The following is a 22,500-nucleotide window of genomic DNA, read 5'->3' on the forward strand; positions in this document are numbered from 1 at the left end:
CTCCTGTCAAATCACCAAACCAGATTACTATTAACTGGAGTTGGATACTTAAACAAGGAAGAAACACACACGTTTGCCAGTTCACAGGCATAACAAAGCATACAACCAGTCCCACTGTAAGCAATGACTGCTCAAGTATGTAATATTAAATACATGTTTAAGTACTTTACTAGATTGGGACCTAAAAAAAAAAAAAGTAATAATTTTAAAGATGAAAGTTAATGGGGGAAAAAAGTTTTCAACTTAGTTTTCAGATTCCCATCAGAAAATTCCCCACCCGACCCTATTTTTATGCAATGTTAACGGTGCAAAATATAAATATAGTATGAAATACAAAGTTAATTCTAAGGAAGTATACCATTATTTTGATCTTAAAAGTATTTCCAGCATTGGGAGTTATACAAAAGAGAAGCCAGAATTAAGAAAAATAGATGAGTTCACTATGCATCAAAAAGGTACTGTATTAGCAATATTGGAATTTAAGACATTTTGCTTCTTGGCAGACCAGGAGTAGGATGAAGAAGATGTGCAAGACAACAATCTAGGTTTGTATACTTCACCAGGGTTCTAGAAAGACTACTTGAAGGAGTGAGAATAGCTCAGTCACTAGCCCCAGTCAATCACTGACTTCCTTTGTTGGTATTCCTAACAAGCTGTTCACTTTTATGTTGATGGGCAGTAGGGAAGCCCACCAGTTCAGAACTGGAATAAGAACAACTCATTTTACAGAGGTCACTAAACAAGGAAAAAAGTAGAATTTAAGCATGAATCTGGAATATACATCTTTAATCTTCTGTGGCTTCTCTGAAATGGGTTAAGTGAAGGTATCTGAATTGTTCAATTAAAGCTGGAAAGCTGGCTGTAGCACAAATATTTTCTTGGAGTGAAACCATTACTGAGTAAAAACAGAAAAGGAGTAAAACTCACACAATTGCTACATCTGGCAGGCCTACAGGCATTGCAGATTGACAATACATTCCAGTAGAAATACAAAGGTAACAGAGGAACTTATATATTTTAAAATGAAAATAAAATCTGGATGCCTGAATCCCACTGAAATCCATCAGTAACTGAGTATCAAATTCCAAAAACTCTTTTGAAAGTCCCAGAGTGAATTATCTGTGGTAAAACTAATAACCAGGTCAAAGGAAGGTTATAGTGAGAATGGGTTTTGCAAAAGAACAGTAAATGTTACAGGTGTGCTAAGCACTGTGATGCTTGAATAAAAGTATTAAACACTGAAAGAACTGAAGTGCCTCTAACTAAAAATGCTTACCCATATACAAATGATGCACTGCAAGGATAAACTGATCCAATTTCTTTCCAATGAACATGAAGGGAATCACCAAAGATCTTGTAAAAGGGCACTTACGACGTCAGAGATAAACTTGCAACTTTTAGTCAATGTCCAAAATGACTGGTAAGAAATGCCTCTAACAGTTAATCTGTCCATCACTTGCCTTTAGATGGTGAAAACGTTCCCATTAAAAGTATGGTGTCTATCACCTTATAAAAGACAACAAGCTGTTCAGGATAGATGGAACTCTTCAGACTTGCCTGGTAGCTTGCCTAGGAGAAAGAACTAAGGAGAAAGCAATAAGGGATTGCCATCACCTTGGATGACAATGGCAATGGATACTGGGGAGGAGAGATGCTACTAGCATTACTGTTTATAATGATCCTCCGGGGAAATAGAAACATTTAAGCACACAGGCAATGTCCTGGCTTTTATGTCAGCAGACTCAGACATCATACTTGCACCGTGTATGGTTTGTAAAAGGGGCAGCTGTCTGGCCATTTAATTTCACTTGGAAACCAAGTTTCTGCTATCGGTCCACAGAATGCTCATACTGTGAAAGTAGGCTACCTTCAACTAGCACAAAACAAACTCGTTATCTGGTACAATATGATTTCTGTGAGAGTCCACATGAACCAGGAACGGATCCAAACATAGCTTAAGTAACCAACATAAAGACTGAACTTCAAAGTAAAATCAAAGTACATTCAAAGCTTGTTATTATGATAAACAGTCTGTGAAACAAGTGGAATTCAAGAAGATGACTAAACAGCAGCTACAAGCAGTTAACTTCTGCATCGGCAACATGGATCAAATTGTAAAGCAGGACAAGATGTGGTGTTGCTGGTCTGCAGATAAGCTCTTGGGGAAAAAGATCCTAAAAGATGAAACCTGAGAGATCACAGTAAAAATTAGATTTGTGTGATCAGTGAGGGAAGTCAAGAACTCAAAGCAAGACTGCTGAAATTGTAAGAAGTGCTTCAATTACTAGCAATAGATGCAATGACTAAAAGGTGGTGAGAAAACAATGGCTTAAACAGTGTAGTGCTATACAGAATTCATAAACAGAACAAGGAAGAGCTATCCAATCATTAAGCTTCTTCCTATGGTTTCTCTGGCCAACAAAAACTACCACCATTTTACTTAATACATGAGGTAGGTATTGTCAAGAAATACATAACAAATTAAATGAATCCTGTGATGGAAGTATCATAGTGCTTAGGGTCGGAAGGGACCTAAACAGATCATCAGGACTGACCCGACCCCCTGCCCCAGGCAGAAATGGGTGCCGGGGTCATATCACCCCAGCCAAATATCTGTCCAGCCTCCTCTTGAAGACTCCTAAGTGAAGGAAACAAGGAAAATTCTAGGAGACGTTCAACCCATCGTGATAAACCCAGTGACGGAAGTAGTTAGCTATGCTTTGCTTATGACTATAAGACTGTAATCAACCAAACTTACAGAACAAATGGAGTGATACTATTAAAACAATCAGATGAAGAAAGTTCAAATTTATGACACACTGGTTGGATGAAGGGAGGAGAATTGCTGATGTACAATTTGCAGAGAGACTGGAATCAGGATCAGGGGAGGAAGCTATGGGGAGAGTGGTTTGATGATATAATGTTGCATTTCCCCAGGTTTACTGGTTTATGCCCCCACTGTAGCAAGGTTGGGCACTTGCACTCCCCTCTTCATCAACCACCAATTTCCTTGGAAGGTGGCGGGGAGAAGAGCACCCACTCACACTTTGAGAAAAGCTGATGTAATTGAATAGATAGGATACTATGAGTTACTTCATGACTGAAGATGGTGAAATACAGAGAAAGACTGCTGGCCTATATCTTGTCTTTGTTCGCTTACTGCTCATTGCAATGCAGTTATTGTGCTCTACACTATGAAAATAAAATGGAGTATAAAAACTTTTATCCAGCAAAATAATGATCTGTTACATATATAATTGGAGCAACCATTATGCCACAGTATTGCTCTCAGCACAAACACGTCCCTTTGGGAATATACAGATCAGACAAACACTGATAACGCAAGCACTTCTTTACTGGCTCATGTTTACGAAGCAAGGTCATACAGACTGAGTTATGAAAAGAAAACAAAAACATTTTAAAAGAAGGTAACTGGACACAACTGCTCAAGAGTAAAATAAAAAGCTACAGCTTGATTCCTAATAGTGGTATAAAATGAGCCCATAGGGCAAAGCATGTTGACATTCCCGCTACAAGGAGAACACCACCTTGTAAAGTTTCAAATACTGGATGAGGAAGTTCCAAGTCAGCACCAAACTTTAGTCTGCTCTTAAAAGTGATTGCACAGGTATGTACAATCTGTCTGCTAAATAGGCTAAGGATTTTCTTAACTCCAATGGGATGTTTAATGAAGTGGCATGTATTATTCACCACACATTAATACCGACTCTAGTATATTCCATGTAAATTCCCATTTGCAGTGACAAGGTAAAACAGGAGTTGCCTCAATGGCAAAATTAGATGCTATTAAACAAATGTGGACCACAACTGACTATATATGGGTTTTCTTCCCTGTCAGCAGAGGGAGGAAGAGTAAACACTCAAGAATATGTATGTCATGCTGCTCTTAGACAGGAGAAGTAAAGTTCATTAGATTGGATTTATTACAAAATTAATTACATTAGAAGGCAGTCACTGGATAATTCAATCCACCATTTAAAAATCAAATGTTCTTAGAACTAGTTCTAAGGTCTAAATCATTTGCACTATAAACAATACAACTCTTGTCCTTTATTTTAATAGCTTTCACAATGATGACTGGATAATGCAATCATTGACAATATAAAATTGTCATTTAATCAATACATTTTCTACTCAATGGCTCTCCATTTTTTTACTTGAAAAGATAAATTCAAATTGGCTTGGAAATGAACAAAAACATGGTAGTGAAAATCTAAATAAAAAGTAGCAGGGAAGTGGTGTTGCTAAAAGAAAGTTTGAGTCATTCTTATTGGGGAACCAATCTTCCTCCTGGTCTGTCTTTTTGTATGGTTACCTGCCATCTCAGATCTAGGTGTCACAGTAGTACATAAGCAGACTATAAGCCAACAGTATGCCCCTGTGGCAACCCCCACACCAAACCAACAGCATGCTCAGTTGTGTTAATAGGATGTCCTCTGCAAAATCAAGGCAAGTGATTCTTTCACTGAATTCGGCACTGGTGAGGCCGCACCTGGAGTACTGTGTCCAGTTTTGAGCCACACAGTTCAAGAAATATGTAGATGGTAGAGGTGCACTGATACAATCAGTCCATATCGTATTGGCACCAATAAAAGGAAAATTGGTATCATCAGCAATTGGCTTTTTTTGGCCAAAGTGGCCAATAATGTTGCAGATAAACGCCACGTGCATGTGCACAGCCACAGCATGCACATGGCAAGCCTGGCAGCTTGGAGAGGAGCGTCCGGCCAGTAAGTCTGTGGGGGGGAAAGGAGCGTGGGAGCAGGGGGTGTAGATTGAGTCCCCCACGGTGAGGGAGGGAATGGGGCAGAAGCTGGGGCAGGGGCTGCCCAGCTGGGGTTGCTCGCCCAAGGGTGCAAGGGGGTAGGTGGTAAAGGGGCATGGCTCCCCACACTGTGTGCACCCCAGGGGAGGCATGGGGAGCATGTACCCCCCTGGATTTGTGTGTAGGGTGAGGGTGGGCTGCCCACTGTGGGCTTGGGGCTGCGCCAGGCTCTTCCTGGTGGGAGGGCTGAGCCAGGTCTGTGCTCAGAGCGGGCAGGGGTGGGGCAGGAGGTGGTGGGACTGGCGAGGGTGGCTATGGCAAAGTTTTGGGGTGGCTGTAGTTCACCCTGTAAACTCCTCTCCCAGCACCACTGCCACCCACCCTGATCACAGCTTTGGCCCAGCCCACCTGCTGGGAAGAGGCCACAGCAGGCAGCCTGCCCTTGCCCCATACACAAATCCAGGAGGCACATACCCCTACGCCTCTTTTGGGATGTGTGCAGCACAGAGAGCCACCTCCCTTCCCACCTCCACCCACGGATCCGTCTTGTGTCCCACCCTGGCTGGGCAGCACCTGCCCCTGCCCCTCGCCTTCCCTTACTGTGGGGGACTCAATCTACCCCCTTCCTCTGCACCCCTTCTGCCCCACAGACTTACCAGCCAGACGCTGCTCTCCAAGCTGCCAGGCTGCATATCGACAATCAGATTGCTATCAGCCTGTATGGCTGGTTAATAATTGGCCATCAGTATTAGCCAAAAAAATCTTTACCGGTGCACTCCTAGTGCACAGATTGGAAGAAGTCCAGCAGAAAACAATAAAATGATTAGAGGCTTGGGAAATGTGACCTATGAGGCTAGGCTCAAAAGACTATGGTTATTTAGTCTGGAGAAAAGACAAAGGGGCAGGGTTTGGTAACAGTCTTTAAATACGTAAAGGACAATTATAGAGAAGATGGAAATGGGCTTTCCTCTGTGGCTGTAGGAAACAGCACTAGGAGCAACTGTGTTAGGCTGCTGGAGAGGAAATTTAGGTTGGAGATTAGGAGGAACTTTTTAACTACAGGGTGACCAAGCACTGGAACAGGCTACTTACTATAGGGGGTGTGGTGGTACAACTGCACCCTCCTTTCAGACTGGACCATGCCATGGGAGCCTCTGGGAATATTTTTAGTTTCCAAAACAGTTAAGAAATCCCCCTTCCCTCTGCTCAAAAGCACAATCTGTTCTCGGCCCAACTCCTCACTCCTACTGTTTTCCTCACTGTCCTGGGAGCAGGAGAAACTTCAAAGCCACTCCTGCCAGCTTGACCCAGCCTGGATGGGGGCTGGGCTCAGTGACAGAGGCAGTGGAGATGGGATTCCTCCTTCCCATGCCTGGTCCTGTGGGACTGGGCAGGGTGGCAGAAACCCTCCCTCCCCAGCCATTGCTAAGCCCAGACCCCACACAGGCTGGCTGGAGTGAGCAGGAGTGGCTTTGATGTTTTGCTATGCTCCTGGGACAGCAGTGAAAGCAACAACTGCAGATGGGAGGAAGAGGAAAAAGATCCACATATTCATAGACTGTGAAGCTGGAAGGGACTTCAGAAGTTCGTTGAGTCCATCCCCCTGCACCAAGCAGGAAAGACAACTGGGGTCAGGTGACCCCAGCCAGGTGACCGTCCAGTCTCCTCTTGAAGATTTCCAGGGTAGGCGATTGCACCACTTCTGAAGGGAGCTTATTCCAGAGTCTGGACACCTTGGGTGTGAAGAAATTTTTCCTAATGTTGAGCCTGAAACGGTCTTCTAGGAATTTGTGACCATAACTCCTCGTTTTTCCCAGGTGTGCCCTGGTGAACAGTTGTTCACCAAGCCCTTGATGTACGTCCCAATGTAGTGGTAAGCTGCTACCAAGTCATAGTTTCATAGATTTAGGGTTGGAAGGGACCTAGTAGATCTTCTAGCCCGACCCCCCGCCAGGGCGGGAGAACAACAAAACCCCAAAACAAGAAACGGGACTCAAATGAGTCCAGCCAGGTAGGCATCCAGCCTCTTCTTAAAGACCCCCAGGGTAGGGGCCAGCACCACTTCCCTTGGAAGTTGGTTCCAGCTCCTAGCCGCCCTAACTGTGAAGTAGTTTTTGCGGATGTCCAATCTATACCTCCTCTCCATCAACTTGTGCCCATTACTCCTTGTTATGCCAGCGGGCGCTAGGGGAAACAGCGTCTCCCCCAAACCCTTCTGGTCCCCCCTAGTGAGTCTATAGACGGTCACCAGGTCCCCCCTCAGCCTTCTCTTGTGGAGGCTGAATAGGTTCAGGTCCCGCAGTCTCTCACTGTAGGGTCTGCCCTGTTGTCCCTGGATCATGCGGGTGGCCCTCCTCTGGACCCTCTCCATATTGTCCACATCCCTCTTGAAATGGGGCGCACAGAACTGGACACAATACTCCAGCTGTGGCCTGACCAGCGTCGCGTAGAGGGGGAGGATCACCTCCTTGGCTCTACTCGAGATGCACCTGTGGATGCACGACAAGGTCCGGTTAGCCCTGCCAACCATGACCTCGCATTGTCGGCCCATGTTCATCTTGGAGTCAATAATGACTCCAAGATCTCTTTCTGCCTCCGTGCTCTCAAGTAGGGAGTTCCCCATTGTGTAAGTGTGCTGCTGGTTCCTACTGCCCAAGTGCAGCACCCTGCACTTGTCCGTATTGAAACGCATCCTGTTCCTGTTAGCCCACCCCTGTAACCTATCCAGATCCCTCTGCAATCTCTCACTCCCTGCTAGCGTGCTCACCTCCCCCCAAATTTTGGTGTCATCAGCGAATTTAAACAGGTTACTTTCCACCCCTCTCAGCTTTCTTTTTTTCAGGCTGAAGAGTCCCAGGACCCCTCAGCCTGTCCTTGTATGGCTTGCTATGCAAGTCTCTGGACTCTCTTAAGCTTTACCGCGTCCTTGTTAAAGTGTGATGCCTGGTACTGGATGCAGTACTCCAGCTGCGGTCTCACCAAAGCCAAGTAGTGGAGGTGCAAAAACCACTTCCTTGGTTTTGCTGGAGATGCACTGATTGATGCATGCCAGAGTATTACTTGCCCCATTGAGCCGTGAGTGTGATGTTGTAGCCATGTTCATACTGTGGTCTAACTATTACTTCCAGGTCCTTTCATTTGTAGTACTGGTCAGACTTGCATTGCCAAGCCTGTAGGTGTGTAAGGGATTGTTCGTCCCCAGGTGGAGCACTTTACATTTCTTGATGTTGAACTTCATCTGGTTCTGATCCATCCAACTTACTAGCCTGTCAAGGTCCGCCTGTATCTGCAGCCTATCTTCAAGCGTGACCACACTTCCTGGTAACTTGGTGTCGCCTGTGAACTTGGTCAGTGAGCTCTTCACCCCCACATCCAAATCATTGATGAAGATTTTGAATAGCACTGGACCAAGCACTGACCCATGAAGGACACCACTTCTTGCCAAGACAACACAGATCCATTCATTAGGACTCTCTGGGTCCTACCCCGCAGCCAGTTTTGTACTCACGTAACCATCTTGCAGTTAAGGCCACAATCCTCCAATTTTGTTGCAAGAACATGGCGAGATACCAGGTCAAAGGCTTTTTGTAAGTCAAGGTACACAGTGTCAACCTCCTCTCTCTTATCCAGGTGGTGAGTTACCTGATCATAAAAGGAGATATGGCTGGTAAGACGAGACTTGCCTGCGATGAAGCCATGCTGGCTGTCATTCAGAATCCTACCTTCTGCAAGCCTATTGCACTTAGAATCCTTAATAAATTTTTCCAGGATTTTCCCTGGGATATAAGTAAGGCTAATTGGCCTATAGTTACCCAGGTCCTCCCTTCTACCCTTCTTGAAGATGAGCACAACACTGGCCCTCTTCCAGTCCTCAGGGACCTCTCTGGAGCACCACAAGTTTTGGAAGAGTTTCGCCAGGGGTTCTATGGTGACTTTCGCCAGATCCTTCAGCACTCTTGGATAAAGTTCATCTGGTCCTGCTGATTTATATATGTCTAATTTTTTTAATTGGTCGCACACCACTTCTATGACAACAGCAGGAAGGTGGTCATTCTTACCCTGTTCATTCTGTACCCCATCTAGCGTGATTTTCCCCTTGGCCCAGTGAAAGACTGAAGCAAAGTAGTCATTCAAGATTTCAGTTTTCTCCCGAGTGCTGGTAACCAGCTGTCCTGAGTTGCTGAGCAATGGCCCCACACTCCCATTTGTTCTCCTGTTCCCTACGTACCTAAAGAAGGACTTCTTGTTGTCCTTGATTCCCATGGCTAATTTTAGTGCAGTCGCCACCTTAGCCTTTCTAGTCTGTTCCCTACAAGTGCAGGCCACTGTTGTATAGTTCTCCTTGGGGCATGTCCCAAGCTTCCATTGTCTGTATGCTTCTTTCTTCTCTCTCAAGAAGACCATTATTTCTCTGTTTAGCCAAGAGGGCATCCCAGCCCTTTTGCTACCTTTCCTCCATGTGGATCTTCCTTTGTGCTTCAAGGAACAACCACTCTTCATGTACTCCTTTTGCCTTTGGTCTCTGGTCCCGCAGTACGGTCCCTATTAGTGACCTGAGCTTGTTGAAATTTGCATTTTTGAAGTCCAAAACTTCAATCCAGTGGGAGGAGGCTCACCACTGAGGATGGAGGGGAAGGACTGAAGAAATCCTTACCTGCTTTGGGGGTTTAAAAACCTTCCCACAGGCTCCCACAGCAGTTTGTCCATGCTGGTGAGTTGGGGAGTAAGGAATAGATGACCTTATAAGGTCCCTTCTAGCCCTACTTTCCTATGATCTTCAGTCAGAAATAAATTGTTATAGACTGCATTATCTGAATTGAATTTCCACTCTTGCACACACTTGCTGTTCGTTCATCAACTGATTAAAAACAGTTTGAGATTAAACATTGAGATTTTGGGATATCCCCATGCTTGGAAAAGTCTAGTTCAGTCTTCCCTTCTACAGGGTATACATTTTTTCTCCAGCAATTATTATTCGTATCTCCTTGGCAAACATCCCTGCTAAAGTGTGTAATAGTTGGGAGTATGTTACCACTATAAGTGCAAGTGTCTTAAATCCTCAATAGAAAAAGCAGAGTCTAGAATACAAAAAGGTATTCCCCTATCTGAGAAGGTAAGGATGAAAACAATGATTTGTTTTTAAACAGGAGGAAAGAGGAAGATAAGCGAAGATTAAAGTAATAATTCTCATCAGAAGGCCTTTTTTAGAAAGCACACTGACAATAAAACCAGAAGTTGAAAGCAGCATTTCTTTATACCACCTGTGTGTCAGGAGTATTATTCTTCAGAGAACACAGATAGAATTCCAGGTTGCAAGTCTTGAAAGAAAACTTATTTGTGCTCATTAGGGAAACTCTCCAAATGCATAACTAGGAGCATCAAACCCTTTATTAGCAACTTTACTGGCTTCTTAGCTAGACAGCCAGAGCTGAGGAGTTCAGATTATTAAGCAGAGGTCATCTATTCTTAGGAGAAAACCCGTTGGGTTATGAAAGTAATCAGACTGCAATGCAACTGAAAAATCCACCTAATCTTATTGTGCTGATTTATGAGGAAACTGGAAAAAGCTTTACGGATTCAATCCAGGATGAATTAAAAAAAACAAACCTAAATTAAAAACTACTACTGAGGAGCCATTAAAAACAAATAACTTCGAGGCTTAAACTGAAGGCTTTCTTTGAGGCTTAAACTGAAGTGTGCAGACCTATGCATTTCATTTTTAAAGCTCCATTCAACAAGGACTGTTTCAGTAACTAAAGGTTTAGTTCATTCTAAATCTTCTTATTTTACATTCTCAAAAGTAAGATATTATGATTCCTAAATTTGTTTCATTTTAGCAGCATCTCTAGTGAAGAAGAGGATTCTGCCTCATACTAGACACAGGAAAGACTCAAATGTGAAGTGATGAGGAATGGAACTTCTTGGATAAAGGACACAAATTTTGAATTTCTGATTATATGCCATATTTGCTTGTAGAAAACCTCATCAGCAAAACCTTATGTACTCTGTGACCAGCTAAATCTGAAAACGTGGCATGTTTAATAAATAAATCCAGCATATACCTCAGTTAAATTAAGATTCTTCATGGGGAGGCATGGGAAATAGTTTGGGATTGTGGCAGTTGGATATTTCTGTTAAAATGATTATTTTATTAAATACTGACAATTAAGCCCAACATAAAGTTTCAGTTCATTCTCCAAGAGAATCAAAGAAATTCACACCTTAGGAACTATTTTACTCTACATAAACTCAAGATAGAAAGGAAAAAAGATCTCACTTCCTTAGGCATAAATGCCAGGCCACCGAATATGCAGGTACCTATTCCATATATCCTACTGGATGGCCTGGACTGCAAAAAGCTATCAGCATAGAACAAAGTAAATGTGCAAAACCCCAAATGTATTGATAATTATTACATATGCTGGAGAGAGGACACCCAGAACTTGTAGAAACTGCAGGTTTATTAGGTGAAAGAGGCACTGCATTCCCTCTGCCCTGGACTGCCTTTCTTGTGACATTTTGCAAAGAAATGTATTCAGAGGTTCCACATGCTCAGGTATTTCTGAGTTGTAATACATATTCCTCCCTTATGATATAATATGTTAAATTTATATAAAATATTTTAAAAGCCCAATCATTTTAAACATTATTCAATTTTAGTATCTGTAGAAGCTATTTAATAACTTGATTTTGGCTTACAATATCGTGACTTGTAAACACATTTTGGTTTACAATATTACAGATTATGTTTGAAGCATAAAAATTATGAAAGTCTTCCTTTTTCCCCCGTAACACTTTCTGAATTAATGCTCTTAATTTATCAATTTTTATTGATATAAACAGTTTATAAACTATAACAAAATCAGCTTATCTATTCTGGCAGTTTGATTTGATTTCAGTAAAATTATTTAATTGGTGAAAATCCTCAAACCTCTGCCCCATGTTTATATTGTCTTAAAACAGAATATTTCAGTGGTGGACCACAGAACCTAAACTGAGAAAGGTTGTGAACAAAAATGTAATTTTAAAATATTGGCTGTAGATGGGAAACTCATCTTTTTTTCCTAGAGAGAACTAGGGAAGGGAAAACTCTGGGATTTTTTCACTTCTGCTGTTCCCATAAATGAAATAAATGGGTTAAAAGAGGTATTTTGGGGTGCTAATGTGAAGCGAGTTAGAGGCTTCAACCTAATTAATGTATAATGATAGCAGTGGTAACGTGGACACTAAATAGTATTTTCACTGGCACACAGCAAAAAGAACAAGGATAAAATGTGTGTGCAAGTTTAATGATATTTACTTTTGGATACATGGTTACTAGGGGTGTGCAAAATGGTCCATATTTGATTCGGATTTGGCCCAAATCAGGGACAGTGATTCAATTTGTTGAGTTGGACACTGTCCCTGGTTTGATTTGGCTAAATCCAAAATCTGAAGATTCGAAGCTGATTCAGAGAATCAGTGATTCGGCCACAGACACAGCTTTTCTACGTATGTTGAGGTACCAGGCACGGCTTCAGAACACTATGATGCTGGGGCAGATGGAGCATCCCACAGGAGCATGGGGGGTATACTCAGTGGCAAACCCGGAGGTGGACTGGAAGTACTTCCGGCACCCTTCCAAATCTACCAGGGAGCACGCAAGGGGCCCCACCACTCCCCCCTGGCTTGGCGATCGCCTGCATGGGACCCCCCCAGACCCAGGAGGCACCAGTCACCAAGCCGGGGGGGCCCCTCCCAGTGCACTCCCTGATGGACCCAGAAGTGAACCAGAAAGTGCTTCTGAGCAGAAGTGCTTCTGGTCCACTTCCGGGTCTGCTGCCCAGCATGCTGGGGAGCCCCCCACACTCCTGTGGGACGCTTCATCTTCTCTACCATCACAGTGTTCATGAGCTGCCTGGTACCTTGAGGTATGTGGAAAAAACATGTAAAGCTGTGTCTATATCCGAACTGCTGAATCTTTCTGAATTGATTCGAAGGGTTCCGATTCAATTTGGAGAGATTAAAGGGTCTCCTGATTTGATTTGGATTCAGAGATTTGGCTACCGAATTGGGCTGAATCTCCACCAAATCGAATCAGGGACCAAAGCTTTGTGCAGCCCTAATGGCTGCAATTCAAATTTGAGATACACCAACTACATATTTGGGAGAGCATGAGATTTCTACAGAGGCAGATCCACCATGTTTATATCCTCTTGCACTGCCAGAGTAGCGACACTTGTTTTTGTACACAGACTTGCTTCCTTAGTGAGGAAGACTAAATTGGGTTCAATGGACAATGGAGGAAAAAAGCCTATAGGTAGTAAGGAGACAATATGGAAAATCTTCAAGTCATACAACGGAAATTATGAGGGCAATCAGGTAGTCATGTTTAGATGCTTATATACTAAAGTTTATATGACTGAGAATACTCCAGTTGACTGGTGTATAGCTTGTTTAGGCAGTGGAGGGGGTGGGGAAGAGGTGGTATCGCCATGTATACACGTAAAGAGATAATACATGTGCTCTGAGCTACAGCACAAAGTGGAAGGTAGGTCTTTTGAAAATGTCTGGGTAAAGGTCAAAGGAAAATGTGGCAAGGGGGTGCCATGGTAGGTGTCTGCTATAGGCCATCAAACCAGGAGGAAAAGGCATGAGGCCTTCCTTAAACGACTAACAGAAGTGTCCAAATTGAAGGACCTGGTTCTCATGGGGGGACTTTAATTATTAAGACATCTGCTTGGAGGGAAACACAGGAGTACGTGAACAGTCCAGATTCTTGGAGTGCATCAGGGATAACTTTTTGGTATAGATGGTCTAGGATGGAAGCTCTTCTCAACTTGCTGCTCACAAACCAAGAGGAATTGGTTGAGAATGTGAAGGTGGAAGGTAACTTGCATGACAGTGACCATGAAATCAACAGAGTTCAAGAACCCAGGCGAAGGAAAGAAGAGAAGCAGCAGAAAAGACCTGGGGGACAGGATCCCCTGGGAGGTAAGTCTGAAGGGAAAAGGAATCCAGAAGAGCTGGCTGTGCTTGAAAGAGGCCACATTAAGGGTACAGGAATGACAGAAGGATCCCTATTGACAGAAGAATGAGACCAGCCTGGCTAGACAGCAATCTCTTCAATGAACTGAAACTCAAAAAAGGAATCCTATAAAAAAGTAGAAACTTGGTCCTAGTACCAGCGTAGTGTATAAGACTATTACGCAGGCATGCATGGAGAAAGTCAGGAAGGCCAAGACAATTTGAGATGCAAATAGTAAGGGACATAAAATAGAAATAGGAAGGGATTCTACAAGTACTTCAAAACTGAAAGGAAGATGAAAGAAACTATAGGTCCCTTTCAGAAGGCAGAAGAGAATCTAGTTAAGGATGATGCAAAGAAAGCTGTATTATTTAATGCAATTTTTACAAAAAATTGTCTTCACAAAATGGTGGCAGCTACTAAATGACAAACACAGTTGACCATAAAGATGGGGAAGGAGTCAAATATCCTAGAGCAGTGGCAGAATAGGTTAGAGACGAGATATTTTCAAGTCAGCAAGGGTGAGTGGAATGCACCATTGGTAGGGACCTAGTCAAACTGCAATTTTGCAGAAATCGTGAAATCTGGCGTTGCCTGCAAAGTTGGGCAATGCCTGCAAAATCTGCAAAAAAAAAAGCGCAAAGGAAAAAAAAACAAACCCAAAACCTTACTGAAAATAAAATGCTGGCTCCCCAGAGGGAGACAGCTGTCCTCATGGCCACTGCAGCTTGGCTACACAGTTCACTGAGGGGGAAGGGGAAAGGGGGCCTGCCAATACAAAAGGGGAGACCAAGATAGCTGCCTTTTATGCCACCCTACCCCTCTCCACCAAATGGTGGTGAGGGTCGTGGCCACATAACTGATAATAACCCATCAGTAATGAGGGGGGCAGGCTACCAGAGTCCCTCAAGTCAGAGGCCTGGGGGGTAACCCTGTGAAGAAGGCAGCTGGCCCCATGATCTATCCGCCCACAAAATTGGCCAGCTGCCTCCTTGATTTGAGTAGACCCCTAACAATAAGGTATGGAAGGAAATGGTCAAGATAGATCTGGAGCCATTAGTATCCTCTTTGAGAGCTTGTGGAGGTTGAATGAGGTCCCAAAAGATTGCAAAAAGGCAAATATAGTGCCCATCTTTAAAAGATGGAAGGAGGATCCAGAGAATTACAAACCAGTCAGCCTGACCTCAATTCCTGGAAAGATCATACAGTAAGTCATCAAGGAATCTATTATGAAGTACCTAGAGGAGAATGAGGTGATCAGGAATAGCCAGCACAGATTCACCAAGGGCATGTCATAGGTGACCAACCTGACTTCCTTCTATGATAAGGTAACCTGTTCTCTGGATGCAGGGAGAGCAATGGATGTGATATACCTTTGACTTTAGCAAGGCTTTTGACACTATCTCCCATGTCATTCTCATTTACAAGCTATGGAAATACAAACTAGGTGAAAGTACTGCAAGATGGATCCATAATTAGTCATTTGTGCTCAATCAGCAATCATCTATGACCCAATGTGTAGTAGGGAGGCAGTATCAAGTAGCCTTCCCCAGGTGTCTGTCCTGCATTTGGCATTGTTTATTATCTTAATTAACAATTTGGACAGTGGAATGGAGGTCATGCATAGCAAATTCTGACACCAAGTTGGGGGGGAGTTGCAGACACTCCGTAGGGTAGGGTTAGGATCCACAGTGACCTGGATAGACTGAAAAAGTGGTCCACAATCAACCAGACTGAATTCAGCAAGGACAAGTGCAAAGTCTGGCACTTGGGACAGAATAACTGCATGCACAAACAGACTGTGGAATGACTGGCTAAACTACAGTACTCATAGAAAGACCTGGGGATTACAGAGTAGATCATAAACTGAATGAGCCAACAGTATGCTGGATGTATTAAGAACGTCACCTGCAAATCAAGGGAAATGAGTCTTCTGCTCCAATCAGCACTGGTAAGACCTCACCTTGATTAGCGTCCAGTTTTAGGCCCCACACTTCAAGGATGAGGACAAACTGGAAAGAGTCCAGTGGAGAGTGACAAAAGTGCATATAGACCTGGGAAGCATGTCTTATGAAGAAAGGCTGAAATAAATTTAGCCTGGAAAAAGAGAAGACTGGAAAGGGGTGGGATTCTGACACTCTCATGACATCTTCATAAATAAGTTAAGAGAACATGGTCTAGATGAAACTTTTACAAGGTGAGTGCATAATTGGTTGGATAACTGTGCTCAAAGAGTAGTCATCAATGGCTCACTGTCAAGATGGAAGAAGGTATTGAGTGGGGTACCCAAGGGCATCTGTTCTGGGTAGAGCACTGTTCATTATCTTCATTAATTGAAGATAGAATTGAGTGTACATTTAGATAATCTGTTAATGACACCAAACTGGATGGAATTACATGACACTGGATGATAGGATTAGGATTCAAAATGACTTTAATACATTGGAAAAATGATCTGAAATATAAATCGGATTAAATTCAATCAGACTAGTACAAACTACTATGCTTAAGAGGGAAAAACCAAATGGGGAGTGATGGGTGAGGCTACACTGCTGCAGAGAAGAACCTAGTGTTAGAATGGATAGCAAGCAGAATTTAATTTTGTTGCAAAAAATAAAGGCCAGTATTAACAGAGGTTGCAAGTCACAGGAAAGGATTCTTTCGCTTCCTTCAGCATTTGAGAGCAGTCATTTAGACTAAGTGCTGCTTTCTGTTTTGGGTACCATATTTCAAGAAGTGTGGACAAATTGGACAGAGTCCATTGGACAGCAACAAAAATAACTGAAGATCTAGAAGACATGACATAGGAGCGAACAAAAACTATTGGCTCTGAAGGCTGCTGCCACCATTCCTCATTCAAAGGACTGCTTTAGCTTTCTCCTCAGAGAAAGAGTTTCAGAGGTTGTTGCTGAAAATTTTGATAACTTCCTAGAGTTGGTAGGGAAATTCCTTAATGCTGTCAAATAATTTGATGAACTAGAACACTGAATCTTATGGAGACTGAAGTGGTCCACTAGTGTCAATTATTTTTTTAAAAAAAAGACAACTTTTATTTTTATTTCAGTAGCTCCTTGAAACACTAAATCAAGTATAAGGAGGAGAAAGATTTCACTTCTGTACATAGGTATAAACATGTGATAACATCTTCCAAATTCTACATTTGTTTCATTTAAGTGAAATGCAAAAGAAATAAGCACACTGCATCCTGGGTCTGTGTCCTGTACAATGACTAAAAGGTAGCATGAAGGTAATTATATATAGATATATACAAATATAAGCTGGGCTGCATAGCACACAGATTCCTTCCCGTGCCTGCCACCCAACTTCCTGTTGGCACTGCATAGTTCTGGCACTGTAGTCGCCAGCCTCGCATAGGATAGGGTGCAATTTAGTGTACCAAGTAGCCATCCCACTGACCCACCACCATGCCACACCAGGAAAGTTGAGGACAGCTGCCCCAAGCCAACCCCAACCCTGAGACCAGCACAAACTCACCTCGTAGTGGCACTGCAGCAGCTGATTTCTCAGGCTCCCAGTGGGGTGCTCAGCAAGCCAGACAGGATCATCTGGTGGCCCAGATATGGCCTGCAGGCCATATTTTCCCCACCCCTTGCTTAGACATTCAGGGCTTATCCACTCATCCAGGAAAACTATGGACAATTAATTATTACATTTGCAACACTGGACATACCATGCAATTAAAACTTGAGTAAGAGTGGAAGCAACTATAATTAAACATGGTTTAAAAGTTTTACATACCTCTGTTTAAAAATATGTAGCCTCTTTAGTTTCAGACCTTCTTTAGTTCCTCCTATGACCCAAAACAAACATACACACCTACCCATCCAACACACAATATGCACTAATTCTCTCCCATCTCCTTTTGCAAATGAGCATGTAAGGGGAAGAAAAACCCCTTATTCCATAATTATGAGTCCAAATCACTCTCTCCACCTTCTCCAACATACACAAGGCTTGAAGCCTTCCCACACCTTGCAGCCAGATTTGAACGAGAGAGATCACATTGGGGAAAAATAATCAAAATCATATTTAAATAAAAATACTGTAACTAAAAATGTATATGTACATAAGTTGGTATTTGTCCTTAATATTTGACCACATTGCCATAAGCAGTACAATATTTTGATCATTTAATATAGTCACTTCCTAGAATGTTAGTATCTCAACTAAATTCTACTTTGGAAGCAGCTACATGCTTCTGAACAAATCCATGCACACACAGGACAACAAACTCAAAGATCATCTGAAGATGGGAAATTTATCTAATATGGAAAGTTCTCTTTCAAAGGCAAGAATGCTTTGGATCTTCTCTGTAATATACATTTGGCCACTTTGGTAATTATCTATTATGGATGAATTTTACCGTACAAATACGATAGTTGTGTTTGACAACACTACTTTGAACATTAGAGCACTGTGTGGAGCACACTACTTTCAGCTCTTGATTACCAAACCAACCAGATAATAGTGTATGTCTGTGATCAGCATTAAACAGTTTCACAGTAAACACATCTGTTAGCCACTGTAATATTCTGAATGGCAGTCAAATTTCAGTATACCCATACTATTCAGGAGCGTGAAGGCAAGTCACTTATCTTCAACTCAGAGGACACCTATTGTCTCAAACGAGTGCTCAGTCTGTGCATGACTGCACATTGCACATTTGTACTATCTAAGGTTTTATGTTTTCAGAAAATCTTTAATATTCAGAAAACACAAGTCCAGAAAAAGCAAATCTCTCATTTAAGTGTCACTGTCAGGTTCCTTTTAAATATTTAAAAAGCATTGTAAAGTTTTAAATATTAGGATCATTTACCTGTTTTTTAATTCCATAATCATCACTTGCTTCAGCTTTCATTTTTTCAATCTTTTCTTCTTGCTGTTTTGCTTCTTTTTCATACATAACTTTTTCTTTTGCTAACCTACAAATAAACAAAAATTATTTTGTTTATGCTCTAATAAAACTGAACTTTAAAGGAAAAATTATATCACATCTAACAACACTGAATACAGCAGGCCTTCTTGTAAAACTGGCTCTGTTCAGTTTTTACAAGAACAAGTTAAATTCTTGATCATTTCAATTACAGATCTGCATTAAGAGATACCAACTTGTTGGTATTATGAGTACCTTTTTAAATCCAATTTAAATACTGTTCTCACATATTAGCTTATTCAGTGTTCACCTAAAAATAAAACTACACCCCTTTACTTGCATTTTAAAACATAAGACAAAATAACACGGTAGTAAAGTTCCAGCTGTTACATAATATGAGAGAGGACCACCCTGCAGGTCTGTAGTCACCGTTTCTGGGTTACTCCCAAGAGCTCAGATTCAAGTCATGAGGGTTTCAGTGATGTATGTTACAGATGGCAGAGTATAGCAGCAAAGATCACACATTCTTATGTCCATAAAATAATCTCACTACAAGTGGATAATATTTTAGGAAGCCCTTGCATTCTCTACCATTTAGTGCACAAACTACCATACTTTCATAGACTTCCTTACTGATCTACTAAGTCTTGTGGATGACCTGTCCTCCCAACTCAGATTGTGATGCCTCCCTTCCCATTCATCAGTGGATAAAATCCCTACGGCAATACAGCAATGATTTCTATTAATGGTCATTATTATTAAATGAGACTAACTATTAATGGTATGCTGATTTGGGATAAAGATGATCAATATGAGACTACAATGCTTTGTCAGAGCGCCAAAGGAAAAAGCCTCACACTGAACAGGGACAAATGCCAGATCAGACTGTACTAGATAAGACTAGTTATGTAGGAGGCACACTCACCAGCCAAGGAGTGTGACCAGGCCCAAGGAGGGCAGAATGAACTGTACAATGGAAAGACAATAAAAAGAGGCCTTGTAGAGCTTCATGGGCATGTTAACATATCAAAGCAAATTAATTCTTAATTTGTCACAGTTAAGTGCTCCACTCAAAATGCTTCTTGAGGATAGTACAGAATAGAACTGGGATGAATGGAATTTTTATGAATTACATTATAACAGAAGCTGCTACTGAAATATTTTGTGATTAACAACAAGCCTCAAGTGAGACTTGGACTAGAACAGATTTGTTGGTACATGAGTAAAGACCAGAGTCTCCCGTCCCCAGTTAGAATCACAGAAAAAGCAGTGCTGGAAGGGACCTTCTACAAGTTATCTAGTCCAAAGCAAGACCATCCCTATCAAAACATCCTGTACAACTTCTTGTCTCACCTATTACTAACACTACACAACTGATCCTGTCACACAGGTAACCTAACTTGCCACAGATAACATGGGAGAAAACAGCAGTCAGCATCCTGCTGCTGCAAGGGTTGTCAGAACGTGCTCAAGAGATCCAGGAAAGGGGGCCATGCTCCATTACAGAGGAAGACTAAAACATCACAGTCCCTTACCACTTTGGCCAAGAGGTAAAATTCCTTCCTGATCCTGTGGCAGTTGGTCTGACCTACAGCAGAGGGCCAAGGTCCTCTAGCTAGGTACCTCCAGGTTTTAGTCCCAGCAGGCAACAAAATCCCCAGCCTTGGCTGCAGCCAACACCCAATCCTTTCATGAAAGATAAAAAGCCTGACGTAGGAACAGGAAGGGAAACAAATTCCTTCCCAGTCCCATGTGGCAACCAACAAAGCCCAGAAGCATGGGAAATACCCACTGTGCAGCATAGGCATAACTACTCCTAGATCATCCCTGACCAAATGTTCATTTAACCTCATAGTACTAATACAGCTTACAGCAGCAAAAAGGGGCTTTTTCTTGGCATAAACTTATGCTTGCTTCTCAATTTAAATAACCTAAATTCATTTAATGTCTCAACCCCCACCCCACAAATGTCTCAACCCCCACCCCAAACCACAGAACAAAAAACCCACTTATCCCTGACATTATTACAGCAGCAAAAGTTTCTACTTGACTTGATCAGCATCAGTTTTTACAAGTTCCCAAAACAGTAGTTGCCTAATCACATGGGGGCGGGGGGAGGAAGGGGGAAGATGAAAGACCATCTGACTGCCAGTGTAAAATCCAAAATATTTTGATGATTTAGTGACCTTGATTTAAGCTGAGGCAATATAAATTGTTTCATAGTTACCTAAAGAAAAGTTAACTTCATCAAAAAAGTGAGAGGGCTAGTCAAAGTCACTATAACCGTTGTTGAACACATACGGTTAAAATATGTTAGCAAGTTTAGACATTAAACCCATTTACTGAAAAGGTCTAAAAACAGTAAAAATTGAATTAAACTATACCACTATCTACAACACATTCTCACCTGTGTTATGCTGGTTTTGTATACAGAGGCAATTTACCACCGATGTCTGAAGCACTCAAAGCCTGCTCTCCTGTGACAGCTGCCCACAAGACTATATAATATATCATTAGATATGGGGAGCCAGTAATAGCCTGTTTGTGCACAGCTACAAATATGACTTTACTCCATGGCAGAGTGACATATACCTAGTGGGCATGTACAACATGTGTTCACTCCTCATTTGTACTGATGTAGATGCATTGTGCACTGTACCCCAAACACCACATTTTAGAATTCTCTTGCATTAGTTAAAAATAAACCTACCTTGACCTTGTCATTATGCCTAAATGTCACCTAATTGCCAGTTATGTCTATACAATAATTGATCAGGACTATACAATGTGGCTTTTTAAAATCATCATCATTTAAACTTAACCCTTTTTACCAAATGGACAAGGCCCCCACCTAGTAGTCCAGTTTAGAACATTTTCAAGCCTAGATATATTAAACTATATTTAGGCACCTTATTCTACATGGCCACTACATAAGGATTTAGAAGCAGAACTTTAGACACTTAAGCTCTGAGAAACATGACTAAATTATTCCAACATTACCATTGCTGGCAATACCTTCCATTATAATTATTTTAGACTACTGATCCTGTATTTGCTTCTATTTCATTCTCTTGGATTTTCAAAACCAGACTGGCCAACTTCATTTTCCATCTCTCATGCATAATATGACTGGGTTGTTATTCACGGTATTGAATAATTCTGATGGCAAATATTCTCTTTATCAGGCTTCTTGCCTAAATATCATGAAAATTTCTATTTATATTGAGTAGATGAACTCTACTGTTTTTCCATCTTACCTATTTTTTGAGGGTGCACCCTAAATTAGAGTAACAGCATTCAAATCAAAAGCAGTAATATTTGATCAGAAGGAAGAAATATTCAAAACTAAGTTTATGCTTTAATCACCTCCTAAGATTTTTAACAGAACTAGAAACAAAATTATTTTGAGGATAGCACTCTACCCTTCCATTTTCCATGGTCTGGAAACCAGGTTGCAATCCCTTCAAAGAGCTTACAGTAGTGATTATCACATATCCTTATAAATACTGCATATGCATCCACATGTAAACAGAATAAAAAGTGGTCAAAAGTAGTGGAAAAAACTACACAATAAGACTTATTGACCAAACACAAGCACAAACAACTCAATTTTTCAGATTAGACACATGGTTGTAAAACAAAGATATTGTTTCCTCACAACCAATTTATGGCCAGACATTAAATAAACAGCAGTATGTTAACAACAGTTGATTAGTAAATTTAGTTATTAAGATTAACAAATTATAATCCACAGTGGCTAAAAAAATACAACCCCCCCCGTAGATTATATTTTTCTTCCTGTAACAATTATAC

General features: G+C 41.8%; 1 protein-coding gene across 1 annotated transcript in view; it reads right to left on the minus strand.

The window, feature by feature from the left end:
* The window catches only part of TBCA (tubulin folding cofactor A), a 68,862-nt gene that overhangs the window by 8,802 nt on the left and 37,560 nt on the right, over positions 1 to 22,500 (minus strand). The window contains exon 2 of the mRNA XM_019517731.1: positions 18,631 to 18,736. Coding sequence (XP_019373276.1) covers positions 18,631 to 18,736 — 106 coding nt within the window. The remainder of the gene's footprint in view (positions 1 to 18,630; positions 18,737 to 22,500) is intronic.

Source organism: Gavialis gangeticus, unplaced genomic scaffold, assembly GCF_001723915.1.
Source record: "Gavialis gangeticus isolate Ggan-Ray unplaced genomic scaffold, GavGan_comp1, whole genome shotgun sequence".
NCBI lineage: Eukaryota > Metazoa > Chordata > Crocodylia > Gavialidae > Gavialis > Gavialis gangeticus.